A 13,911-nucleotide genomic window follows, 5' to 3' on the forward strand; every position below is an offset into this window, starting at 1 on the left:
AGGTTTTCAGATGGAAATATCCTTTGATGCAGGTGGTACAAGTCCTGCATCATAGGATAAGGACTGAAACAGCAGCAGCAGCAAAAAAAAAAAAAAAATGGAATGGGCTCAATTGAAAGGATCAAGTGGTTGGACCATGGGTAGATAAAGAATATAAAGGAAGGTTTTCAGATGGAAATATCCTTTGATGCAGGTGGTACAAGTCCTGCACCATAGGATAAGGAATGGGCTTAATTGAAAGGATCATTTGGTTGGACCATGGAAGATAAAGAAAATAAAGGAAGGTTTTCAGATGGAAATATCCTTTGATGCAGGTGGTACAGGTCCTGCACCATAGGATAAGGAAAGGGCTTAATTGAAAGGATCATCTGATTGGACCATGGAAGATAAAGAAAATAAAGGAAGGTTTTCAGATGGAAATATCCTTTGATGCAGGTGGTACAAGTCCTGCATCATAGGATAAGGAATGAAACAGCAGCAGCAGCAAAAAAAAAAAAAAAAGGAATGGGCAATATCCTATGATGCAGGACTTTTACCACCTGCATCAAAGGATATTTCCATCTGAAAACCTTCCATTATTTTCTTTATCTTCCATGGTCCAACCACTTGATCCTTTCAATTGAGCCCATTCCTTTTTTTTTTTTTTTTTTTGCTGCTGCTGCTGTTTCATTCCTTATCCTATGATGCAGGACTTTTACCACCTGCATCAAAGGATATTTCCATCTGAAAACCTTCCTTTATTTTCTTTATCTTCCATGGTCCAATCAGATGATCCTTTCAATTAAGCCCTTTCCTTATCCTATGGTGCAGGACCTGTACCACCTGCATCAAAGGATATTTCCATCTGAAAACCTTCCTTTATTTTCTTTATCTTCCATGGTCCAACCACTTGATCCTTTCAATTGAGCCCATTCCCTTTTTTTTTGCTGCTGCTGCTGTTTCATTCCTTATCCTATGATGCAGGACTTTTACCACCTGCATCAAAGGATATTTCCTTCTGAAAACCTTCCTTTATTTTCTTTATCTTCCATGGTCCAATCAGATGATCCTTTCAATTAAGCCCATTCCTTATCCTATGGTGCAGGACTTGTACCACACGCATCAAAGGATATTTCCATCTGAAAACATTCCTTTATTTTCTTTATCTTCCATGGTCCAACCAAATTATCCTTTCAATTAAACCCATTCCTTATCCTATGGTGCAGGACTTGTACCACCTGCATCAAAGGATATTTCCATCTGAAAACCTTCCTTTATTTTCTTTATCTTCCATGGTCCAACCAAATGATCCTTTCAATTAAGCCCATTCCTTATCCTATGGTGCAGGACTTGTACCACCTGCATCAAAGGATATTTCCATTTGAAAACCTTCCTTTATTTTCTTTATCTTCCATGGTCCAACCACTTGATCCTTTCAATTGAGCCCATTCCTTTTTTTTTTTTTTGCTGCTGCTGCTGTTTCATTCCTTATCCTATGATGCAGGACTTGTACCACCTGCATCAAAGGATATTTCCATCTGAAAACCTTCCTTTATTTTCTATATCTTCCATGGTCCAACCACTTGATCCTTTCAATTGAGCCCATTCCTTTTTTTTTTTGCTGCTGCTACTGTTTCATTCCTTATCCTATGGTGCAGGACTTGTACCACCTGCATCAAAGGATATTCCCATCTGAAAACCTTCCTTTATTTTCTTTATCTTCCATGGTCCAACCAAATGATCCTTTCAATTAAGCCCATTCCTTATCCTATGGTGCAGGACTTGTACCACACGCATCAAAGGATATTTCCATCTGAAAACATTCCTTTATTTTCTTTATCTTCCATGGTCCAACCACTTGATCCTTTCAATTAAGCCCATTCCTTATCCTATGGTGCAGGACTTGTACCACCTGCATCAAAGGATATTTCCATCTGAAAACCTTCCTTTATTTTCTATATCTTCCATGGTCCAACCACTTGATCCTTTCAATTGAGCCCATTCCTTTTTTTTTGCTGCTGCTACTGTTTCATTCCTTATCCTATGGTGCAGGACTTGTACCACCTGCATCAAAGGATATTTCCATCTGAAAACCTTCCTTTATTTTCTTTATCTTCCATGGTCCAACCAAATTATCCTTTCAATTAAGCCCATTCCTTATCCTATGGTGCAGGACTTGTACCACACGCATCAAAGGATATTTCCATCTGAAAACCTTCCTTTATTTTCTTTATCTTCCATGGTCCAACCACTTGATCCTTTCAATTGAGCCCATTCCTTTTTTTTTTTTGCTGCTGCTACTGTTTCATTCCTTATCCTATGGTGCAAGACTTGTACCACCTGCATCAAAGGATATTTCCATCTGAAAACCTTCCTTTATTTTCTTTATCTTCCATGGTCCAACCACTTGATCCTTTCAATTGAGCCCATTCCTTTTTTTTTTGCTGCTGCTACTGTTTCATTCCTTATCCTATGGTGCAGGACTTGTACCACCTGCATCAAAGGATATTTCCATCTGAAAACCTTCCTTTATTTTCTTTATCTTCCATGGTCCAACCACTTGATCCTTTCAATTGAGCCCATTCCTTTTTTTTTTGCTGCTGCTACTGTTTCATTCCTTATCCTATGGTGCAGGACTTGTACCACCTGCATCAAAGGATATTTCCATCTGAAAACCTTCCTTTATTTTCTTTATCTTCCATGGTCCAACCACTTGATCCTTTCAATTAAGCCCATTCCTTATCCTATGGTGCAGGACTTGTACCACCTGCATCAAAGGATATTTCCATCTGAAAACCTTCCTTTATTTTCTATATCTTCCATGGTCCAACCACTTGATCCTTTCAATTGAGCCCATTCCTTTTTTTTTTTTTGCTGCTGCTACTGTTTCATTCCTTATCCTATGGTGCAGGACTTGTACCACCTGCATCAAAGGATATTTCCATCTGAAAACCTTCCTTTATTTTCTTTATCTTCCATGGTCCAACCACTTGATCCTTTCAATTAAGCCCATTCCTTATCCTATGGTGCAGGACTTGTACCACCTGCATCAAAGGATATTTCCATCTGAAAACATTCCTTTATTTTCTTTATCTTCCATGGTCCAACCAAATGATCCTTTCAATTAAGCCCATTCCTTATCCTATGGTGCAGGACTTGTACCACCTGCATCAAAGGATATTTCCATCTGAAAACCTTCCTTTATTTTCTTTATCTTCCATGGTCCAACCACCTGATCCTTTCAATTAAGCCCATTCCTTATCCTATGGTGCAGGACTTGTACCACACGCATCAAAGGATATTTCCATCTGAAAACATTCCTTTATTTTCTTTATCTTCCATGGTCCAACCAAATTATCCTTTCAATTAAACCCATTCCTTATCCTATGGTGCAGGACTTGTACCACACGCATCAAAGGATATTTCCATCTGAAAACCTTCCTTTATTTTCTTTATCTACCCATGGTCCAACCACTTGATCCTTTCAATTGAGCCCATTCCTTTTTTTTTTTTTGCTGCTGCTGCTGTTTCATTCCTTATCCTATGATGCAGGACTTGTACCACCTGCATCAAAGGATATTTCCATCTGAAAACCTTCCTTTATTTTCTTTATCTTCCATGGTCCAACCACTTGATCCTTTCAATTAAGCCCATTCCTTATCCTATGGTGCAGGACTTGTACCACCTGCATCAAAGGATATTTCCATCTGATAACCTTCCTTTATTTTCTTTATCTTCCATGGTCCAACCACTTGATCCTTTCAATTAAGCCCATTCCTTATCCTATGGTGCAGGACTTGTACCACACGCATCAAAGGATATTTCCATCTGAAAACATTCCTTTATTTTCTTTATCTACCCATGGTCCAACCACTTGATCCTTTCTATTGAGCCCATTCCTTTTTTTTTTTTTTTGCTGCTGCTGCTGTTTCATTCCTTATCCTATGGTGCAGGACTTGTACCACCTGCATCAAAGGATATTTCCATCTGAAAACCTTCCTTTATTTTCTTCATCTTCCATGGTCCAATCAGATGATCCTTTCAATTAAGCCCTTTCCTTATCCTATGGTGCAGGACCCGTACCACCTGCATCAAAGGATATTTCCATCTGAAAACCTTCCTTTATTTTCTTTATCTACCCATGGTCCAATCAGATGATCCTTTCAATTAAGCCCTTTCCTTATCCTATGGTGCAGGACCTGTACCACCTGCATCAAAGGATATTTCCATCTGAAAACCTTCCTTTATTTTCTTTATCTTCCATGGTCCAATCAGATGATCCTTTCAATTAAGCCCTTTCCTTATCCTATGGTGCAGGACCTGTACCACCTACATCAAAGGATATTTCCATCTGAAAACCTTCCTTTATTTTCTTTATCTACCCATGGTCCAACCACTTGATCCTTTCAATTGAGCCCATTCCTTTTTTTTTTTTTTGCTGCTGCTGCTGTTTCATTCCTTATCCTATGATGCAGGACTTGTACCACCTGCATCAAAGGATATTTCCATCTGAAAACCTTCCTTTATTTTCTTTATCTTCCATGGTCCAACCAAATGATCCTTTCAATTAAGCCCATTCCTTATCCTATGGTGCAGGACTTGTACCACCTGCATCAAAGGATATTTCCATCTGAAAACCTTCCTTTATTTTCTTTATCTTCCATGGTCCAACCACTTGATCCTTTCAATTGAGCCCATTCTTTTTTTTTTTTTGCTGCTGCTGCTGTTTCATTCCTTATCCTATGGTGCAGGACTTGTACCACCTGTATCAAAGGATATTTCCATCTGAAAACCTTCCTTTATTTTCTTTATCTTCCATGGTCCAACCACTTGATCCTTTCAATTGAGCCCATTCTTTTTTTTTTTTTTTGCTGCTGCTGCTGTTTCATTCCTTATCTTATGATGCAAGACTTGTACCACCTGCATCAAAGGATATTTCCATATGAAAACCTTCCTTTATTTTCTTTATCTTCCATGGTCCAACCACTTGATCCTTTCAATTGAGCCCATTCCTTTTTTTTTGCTGCTGCTGCTTTTTCATTCCTTATCCTATGGTGCAGGACTTGTACCACCTGCATCAAAGGATATTTCCATCTGAAAACCTTCCTTTATTTTCTTCATCTTCCATGGTCCAACCACTTGATCCTTTCAATTGAGCCCATTCCTTTTTTTTTTGCTGCTGCTACTGTTTCATTCCTTATCCTATGGTGCAGGACTTGTACCACCTGCATCAAAGTTCCTTATCTTTGCATAAGTCACAAACATTATCTATGCAGTTCTTTTCATCGTCTTCTTCTTTTCTTCAATTATTTCTTCTATCCTTTCAGTCTCATTGTATGCGTTATACTTCACTTAGTAGCTGAAAGTATAGTGCTATCAAGAGAGGTCAAAGGTCACGGTGTAAAAAAAAGGGGGGCGGGGTTATACAGCTGTTTGTCCTGTCTTCGCGACCATCCTCACACACGTATGGGTATGGGCAAGTCATTGCCCATAATTGTATGCCACACACCACCAGCTAATTCATTCCATTAAACAGATAATGTTCAAGAGTATATACTGCATTTTGAATTTGTTTTTTATAACAATCTTTGCATTTGCTTTACGTTTTACTTTTTTAGTTTTAATGTAAGTTTTTGATCAAGGATATTTAGGCTCAACATCTATTATTATTATTATTATTATTATTATTATTATTATTATTATTATTATTAGTAGTAGTAGTAGTAGTAGTAGTAGTAGTAGTAGTAGTAGTAGTAGTAGTAGTAGTAGCTAAGGAACAATTCTAGTTGAAAAAGCAGGATGATATCAGCCCCACAAGGGCTCCAACATGAGAGAGAGAGAGAGAGAGAGAGAGAGAGAGAGAGAGAGAGAGAGAGAGAGAGAGAGAGAGAGAGAGAGAGAGAGAGAGAGAGTCAAAGTCAAAAACTTTTATTCCATTATAAAATGGTTATTCTGTTACACAACAATATATAAATTATTCACATAAAATTCACAATAATTGGATTGTAAAAATCTAGGATATATATACATTCAAGTAAAATCTAAAAAATATTGCTTAAGTTTCTTTTTGAATAAATCAGAACTAACATTTATACATTTTCTTATTTCCAGAGGTAGTTTGTTCCAGCAAGCTGGGCCCCTTATTGCCATTGAGCGTGAACCCAAATCCGTTCGATAGCTGTCTACATATAGGTTTTCATTCTGTCTGGTTAATGCATTCCTACAATTACCAACTGTAGGAAATGTGTATAGCCAGTTGGGATATTCTTTTCTTAATCTTTTAAAAACAAAAACACAAACATCGTACATGCACTTTTCTTTTAATTTTATCCACTTTAATTGCTGGAGGGTTGGGGTGATGTAATCGTGTTTTTTCACCCCTGGGGCCCTCCTCCCACCCCTGGGGCTCTCCTCATGCCCCTGGGCCCCTCCCCCCACCCCTGGGGCCCTCCCCCTGCCCCTGGGGCCCTTCCCCTGCCCCTGGGGTCCTCCCCCCGCCCCTGGAGGGTTGGGGTGATGTGATCGTGTTTTTTTTTTCACCCCAATAACGGCTACTCTACCTGCAAAGTTTTGGATTTTTTGAGCTTTTTCCATGTGCATATCATTAGTTGACCCCCATATCTTAATACAGTAGTTTATTACACTCAAGACCAGACTTTCCACTATCAGAGCTCGAGTAGTATCATCAAAGTAATCTTTTACTCTACTAAGATACATTGAAATGCCACTAACTTTTCTACTCAGCTCGTCAATGTGAGTACTGAATGTCTTGTACCTGTCCATGTGTAGACCTAGATTTTTCACATGTTGACTTATCTTTACTTCATTACCAACGCATTTTATTATAATGTCATCTGGAATTTTGCTAAAATACTGTGAGCTACCCACAAACATGCACTGTGTTTTAGTGGCATTTAATAATAGCCCTTTTCTTAGAAAATATTTCCTAATTTTGAGCAATATTAGTTCAGCCCTTTTAATCAAGCCATCTAAATTTTCTATTTGATCAGCCAAAAGAACTTGGGTGTCATCAGCGTATTGAATTAGCAGGCAGTTTTCTATGTATTTAATCATGTCGTTAACGTAGACTAAAAATAGAATTGGACCTAGGACAGATCCCTGTGGCACTCCAAATTCAACCGTTTCAATGCAAGAATTTACGTCTCCTAATCTAACTACCTGACTTCTATCCTTCAAGTAATCCTGAAACCAGAACGTATCAATGTAATGTTCCTCGAGAGATTTACACAATTCATCATGGTTAACACTATCAAATGCCTTTGATAGGTCGCATAAAATTAATATGGAAACTTTTTTTCTATCAATATTTTTATAAATTTCATCTGTTAATTTCATCAAAACTGTTTCTGTTGATAAACCTTTACGGAATCCATGCTGAGTGTTAGAAATCAAATTATTTTTTTTCTAGATGTTCCATTAACTGATTACATACAATCTTTTCTATTACTTTCGATATTACTGGAAGGATAGAAACAGGTCTATAATTACCAGGGTCGTCCTTGTCTCCTTTCTTGTGAAGAGGGTCTACGAGGGGTGGTTTCCAAATAGAAGGATATTTCCGTTACAATCGATGTATTTATGATAACCGTGATATAATATGCAATAACTGTAAGGGAATCTTTTAGAAAACTAGTAGGAATACCATCCGTTCCGTAAGCATTACTATTATTCAAACTCTTAACTGTTAATATTATTGTTTCTACTGTAACTGGTTGCGGTCTAAACAATCTTATATTATTGCCAAAATTATTTTGAGTGGTTCTAATATCTTTATTTTCGTACTTTTGTAGAATTTCCTGCGTTTTACCATGTTATTTTTCCTACATTAGCAAAGTATTGGTTAAATTGATCTGCTCTAGCTTTTGGGTTGTCGTATTCAATCTTTTTATTTGTTTTAGTAAATACAATATTATTCATAATTTTCCATGTTTTTCTGCGAGATTTACTTTTCTTGATCTTGTTTTTGTTATAATAAGCTTTGGCAGTACGCATCTTAGAATTGATGAGTTTTTTCATTTCTTTATACGAATTGTTCAGATTTTCATGTCTATTCTGTTTAAGCCTTTCTTGCATTTCGTCCCTTTCAATCATACTGTTTTTGAGATCATTGTCTATCCAAGGTGCACTGGGTCTCCTTATTTCCTTCGTGGTTATTGATTTTCATCATATCTATTTTTTTTTCAGCCTTTCTTGCATTTTGTCCCTTTCAATCATACTCTCTCTCTCTCTCTCTCTCTCTCTCTCTCTCTCTCTCTCTCTCTCTCTCTCTCTCTCTCTCTCTCTCTCTCTCCAAAATATTACTTGCCCTGCACTCACCACCCAATGCTAGGAGTCTGAAGTTGTAACAGTTCACTTTTCCTGTTAAAAGAGAAAAGACAAGATTATTCTAATGACTTTATTACAAATATACATATACATAATAATAATAATAATAATAATAATAATAATAATAATAATAATAATAATAATAATCAACCAAAATACCGAATTCTACCTCTGGAAGTGTATATCCTATGGAAATTCATTTATGATAAATGCTTCTGGCTGAGCAAGGATTGGAACCTAGGCCATGAGCCAAAACAATGGACGACTATACGATTGGTAAAGTTGTTTCAGCTCAAGACATAGGTTCGAATCCTTGTTCAGCTAGGAGCATTTATCATAAATGAATTTCCATGGGATATACACTCCCAGAGGTAGAATTCGGTATTATATTCCATTGTGGTAGATATTTTCATATAAATATATATATATATATATATATATATATATATATATATATATATATATATATATATATATAATATTTTCTATTAAATATACCATAAAAGGGTTTCGCCCTCACCAAAGGGCTCATCAGGCGGGTTCAGCCAACTTCCACTTTTGAGAAAGATAGAAGCCAGCAAGGTTCCCACGACCCTCCTCACCACTACCTCATTTAATCCAAGCAGCAGGAAGCCAGGCGATGAAGCCGAGCTTCTTTGGGCCAGGCAATGAAGCCAAGCCTTCAATGAAGTCCAAGCAGCAGGAAGCCGGGCGGTGAAGCCGAGCTTCTTCGGGGGCCAGGCAATGAAGCCAAGCCTTCAATAAAGTCCAAGCAGCAGGAAGCCGGGCGGTGAAGCCGAGCTTCTTCGGGGGCCAGGCAATGAAGCCAAGCCTTCAATAAAGTCCAAGCAGCAGGAAGCCGGGCGGTGAAGCCGAGCTTCTTCGGGGGCCAGGCAATGAAGCCAAGCCTTCAATAAAGTCCAAGCAGCAGGAAGCCGGGCGGTGAAGCCGAGCTTCTTCGGGGGCCAGGCAATGAAGCCAAGCCTTCAATAAAGTCCAAGCAGCAGGAAGCCGGGCGGTGAAGCCGAGCTTCTTCGGGGGCCAGGCAATGAAGCCAAGCCTTCAATAAAGTCCAAGCAGCAGGAAGCCGGGCGGTGAAGCCGAGCTTCTTCGGGGGCCAGGCAATGAAGCCAAGCCTTCAATAAAGTCCAAGCAGCAGGAAGCCGGGCGGTGAAGCCGAGCTTCTTCGGGGGCCAGGCAATGAAGCCAAGCCTTCAATAAAGTCCAAGCAGCAGGAAGCCGGGCGGTGAAGCCGAGCTTCTTCGGGGGCCAGGCAATGAAGCCAAGCCTTCAATAAAGTCCAAGCAGCAGGAAGCCGGGCGGTGAAGCCGAGCTTCTTCGGGGGCCAGGCAATGAAGCCAAGCCTTCAATAAAGTCCAAGCAGCAGGAAGCCGGGCGGTGAAGCCGAGCTTCTTCGGGGGCCAGGCAATGAAGCCAAGCCTTCAATAAAGTCCAAGCAGCAGGAAGCCGGGCGGTGAAGCCGAGCTTCTTCGGGGGCCAGGCAATGAAGCCAAGCCTTCAATAAAGTCCAAGCAGCAGGAAGCCGGGCGGTGAAGCCGAGCTTCTTCGGGGGCCAGGCAATGAAGCCAAGCCTTCAATAAAGTCCAAGCAGCAGGAAGCCGGGCGGTGAAGCCGAGCTTCTTCGGGGGCCAGGCAATGAAGCCAAGCCTTCAATAAAGTCCAAGCAGCAGGAAGCCGGGCGGTGAAGCCGAGCTTCTTCGGGGGCCAGGCAATGAAGCCAAGCCTTCAATAAAGTCCAAGCAGCAGGAAGCCGGGCGGTGAAGCCGAGCTTCTTCGGGGGCCAGGCAATGAAGCCAAGCCTTCAAAAAAGTCCAAGCAGCAGGAAGCCGGGCGGTGAAGCCGAGCTTCTTCGGGGGCCAGGCAATGAAGCCAAGCCTTCAAAAAAGTCCAAGCAGCAGGAAGCCGGGCGGTGAAGCCGAGCTTCTTCGGGGGCCAGGCAATGAAGCCAAGCCTTCAAAAAAGTCCAAGCAGCAGGAAGCCGGGCGGTGAAGCCGAGCTTCTTCGGGGGCCAGGCAATGAAGCCAAGCCTTCAAAAAAGTCCAAGCAGCAGGAAGCCGGGCGGTGAAGCCGAGCTTCTTCGGGGGCCAGGCAATGAAGCCAAGCCTTCAAAAAAGTCCAAGCAGCAGGAAGCCGGGCGGTGAAGCCGAGCTTCTTCGGGGGCCAGGCAATGAAGCCAAGCCTTCAAAAAAGTCCAAGCAGCAGGAAGCCGGGCGGTGAAGCCGAGCTTCTTCGGGGGCCAGGCAATGAAGCCAAGCCTTCAAAAAAGTCCAAGCAGCAGGAAGCCGGGCGGTGAAGCCGAGCTTCTTCGGGGGCCAGGCAATGAAGCCAAGCCTTCAAAAAAGTCCAAGCAGCAGGAAGCCGGGCGGTGAAGCCGAGCTTCTTCGGGGGCCAGGCAATGAAGCCAAGCCTTCAAAAAAGTCCAAGCAGCAGGAAGCCGGGCGGTGAAGCCGAGCTTCTTCGGGGGCCAGGCAATGAAGCCAAGCCTTCAAAAAAGTCCAAGCAGCAGGAAGCCGGGCGGTGAAGCCGAGCTTCTTCGGGGGCCAGGCAATGAAGCCAAGCCTTCAATAAAGTCCAAGCAGCAGGAAGCCGGGCGGTGAAGCCGAGCTTCTTCGGGGGCCAGGCAATGAAGCCAAGCCTTCAAAAAAGTCCAAGCAGCAGGAAGCCGGGCGGTGAAGCCGAGCTTCTTCGGGGGCCAGGCAATGAAGCCAAGCCTTCAAAAAAGTCCAAGCAGCAGGAAGCCGGGCGGTGAAGCCGAGCTTCTTCCGGGGCCAGGCAATGAAGCCAAGCCTTCAAAAAAGTCCAAGCAGCAGGAAGCCGGGCGGTGAAGCCGAGCTTCTTCCGGGGCCAGGCAATGAAGCCAAGCCTTCAAAAAAGTCCAAGCAGCAGGAAGCCGGGCGGTGAAGCCGAGCTTCTTCGGGGGCCAGGCAATGAAGCCAAGCCTTCAAAAAAGTCCAAGCAGCAGGAAGCCGGGCGGTGAAGCCGAGCTTCTTCGGGGGCCAGGCAATGAAGCCAAGCCTTCAAAAAAGTCCAAGCAGCAGGAAGCCGGGCGGTGAAGCCGAGCTTCTTCGGGGGCCAGGCAATGAAGCCAAGCCTTCAAAAAAGTCCAAGCAGCAGGAAGCCGGGCGGTGAAGCCGAGCTTCTTCGGGGGCCAGGCAATGAAGCCAAGCCTTCAATAAAATCCAAGCAGCAGGAAGCCGGGCGATGAAGCCGAGCTTCTTCGGGGGCCAGGCAATGAAGCCAAGCCTTTAATCAAAGAATCTTGAAACCGGACAATTAAGCCAAGCATCCTCAGAACCAGTACTGACTCTGCTCCCAGTCCTCCATCAGCAGCCATCGGATGAGCACCTTACCAGAGACGCAGCTTCCTTCCCCAGCTGAACTATCCTGGGCCAACCTATAAGGACAAGACTGCATAATAGAAGAATCCCAGCTTCATCCCTCTGCAGAGCCGGTCTTCTAGATTATTCCCCCAGAACCACCCGAAGGTTGGTATCCAAAAGAATAGATCTAGATATCCGACCATTTGTACACTTGACAAAGGTCCTGTACACCCCATCAAGGTACAGAGCATTCTGAAATCAGCCAGATTTCTTCCATCAGCAGCACCAGTCCACCAGATTATTCCAAGCATCGTCCAAGCTGGAGAGTTAGGCATTGCATTCCTCAAGCTGGGCGGTCCATCCAAGCGTCCTTGAAGTTCTGGTCTTGGAAAACTTGTCTGGGTCTCTTTTTCCTCACAAAATAAACCGAAATTGAACTTAACACAACTTATGTTCCTTTTAAAAAATATTCTTTTCAAATCAAAAGTGGAAAAATATATATACATATACATTTTTTTGGGGGTTTTTTGTTTTTTATTTTTTTTTTTGTTTTTTTTTTTGTTTTTTAATTTTTTTTTGTTTTTTTTCTTTTTTTTTATTTTTTTTTCTATTTTTTTTTTCACTGAACTTTTACTCCTTACTCTTCTTGAAGGAAGAACTTTTCTTCATCCTTGAGATATCAAGGAGAATCCGCTACTCCGGATATTAAAGTTTTACTCCTCCTCTTCTTGCTCAAAGTCCTCCTCCGCCTCCTCCTCGCCTTCGTCCTCGTCCTCGTCTTCTTCCTCTTCTTCATCGTCTTCTTCCTCTTCTTCGTCGAATTCTTCCTCTTCTTCGTCGAATTCTCCCTCTTCTTCGTCGAATTCTCCCTCTTCTTCGTCGAATTCTCCCTCTTCTTCATCGAATTCTCCCTCTTCTTCATCGAATTCTCCCTCTTCTTCGTCGAATTCTCCCTCTTCTTCGTCGAATTCTCCCTCTTCTTCATAACTTGAATATTCTTCATATGAATATTCCATGAACATCTTATCCTCATCATTTAGAATCCGATAAACATCATCAGAGTTTAAACCATACATCGGATTAATTAGATTTTGATAATCATCAGTAGAGGAAAAACTATACTCCTCGTAAACGTCGTAATCATATTCCTCTTCCGATTCATCTTCATCCCATTCATCTTCATCCGATTCATCTTCATCTAACCATTCCTGCATCTTGGGATTTTCGAAAAGTTGCTCTGCAAAATCTTCGACAAATTTTCTGACTTCGTCGTATTCCTTCCTCATCTCGTTGTCGGTTAAAAGATCTTTTGCGTAGTTGATCCGTTGCATGATCTCATGTACTTCCCGTTGGTCTATGTCAGACCCATGGCACTTGTCAGGATGGTACTTGAGTGCCATTTTCCTGTAGGCTTTTTCTATTTCCTTCTGGGAAGCGTCTGTTTTAACACCGATGGTTTGGAAAGGACATCCCGTTCTTTCCATTCTTTCCAATGCTTCGGCATAGAATACTAGATCTTCTTCTAGCTGTTCCTCTTCGTCCAGTTGCTCAAATAGAGCAATTGCGTCTCTGTATTTTCCACCTAATAAGTAGCATAGGCCTAGTTTTAGCCTAGAGTCCACATCTGTCTCGTCAATAGCAAGAGCACTCAGGAAACATTCACGAGCTTCTTCCAGCCGTCGATGCTTGCACAAGATATTCCCTTTCAATTGAAGCAGTTCTGCTCGAGCCCAGGGGAAGAAGGACTCTAGCTTCTGACAGCGTGAAATTGTTTCCAAGACAACTTCAAATTCCGAGTTGTCTATCAGAGAGGGAATTGTATTCCATAAGACCTGTCGCTGCAGGAACTCCCGTCCTTCGAGTGCCCTAGGATGATTTGGGCAAACCTTCAGAACGTCTTCCAGAATCCTTTCAGCTTCTTCAAAATTATATTGACTAGCACAAAGTATGGCAGATTCCACTTTTACATCCGAGTTTTCTTTGTGTTCATCTGCCAGTTCATCTAAAACGTTCTGGGCCTCATCCCATCTGCCCAGTGCCATCAAACATCTGATCTCCTTCGCGCGGCATTGTGTCACGTCGTCAAAATCTTCAAGGACAACTCTTAGGAAAACTAGAGCCGACTCAAAGTCTTGTTTGTGTATACACCGATCCATCTCAGATTCCAGGACGTTTCGACGAGTTACTGGTCTTTCCTCTTCAGCTGCTTCCTCTTCTTCGTCGAATTCTCCCTCTTCTTCGTCGA

At 42.1% G+C, this 13,911-nt stretch overlaps 1 protein-coding gene across 1 annotated transcript; it reads right to left on the reverse strand.

The window, feature by feature from the left end:
* Positions 1-12,379: 12,379 nt before the first annotated feature.
* On the reverse strand, positions 12,380-13,883 carry LOC137646660 (dnaJ homolog subfamily C member 7-like). Its single transcript, XM_068379765.1, has one exon. It carries the CDS (start codon positions 13,820-13,822, stop codon positions 12,380-12,382), a length of 1,443 nt encoding a protein of 480 aa, XP_068235866.1. The 5' UTR covers positions 13,823-13,883.
* Between the last annotated feature and the right edge of the window lie 28 nt (positions 13,884-13,911).

The sequence above is a fragment of the Palaemon carinicauda genome, chromosome 9 (genome assembly GCF_036898095.1).
Source record: "Palaemon carinicauda isolate YSFRI2023 chromosome 9, ASM3689809v2, whole genome shotgun sequence".
NCBI classification, from domain to species: Eukaryota; Metazoa; Arthropoda; class Malacostraca; order Decapoda; family Palaemonidae; genus Palaemon; species Palaemon carinicauda.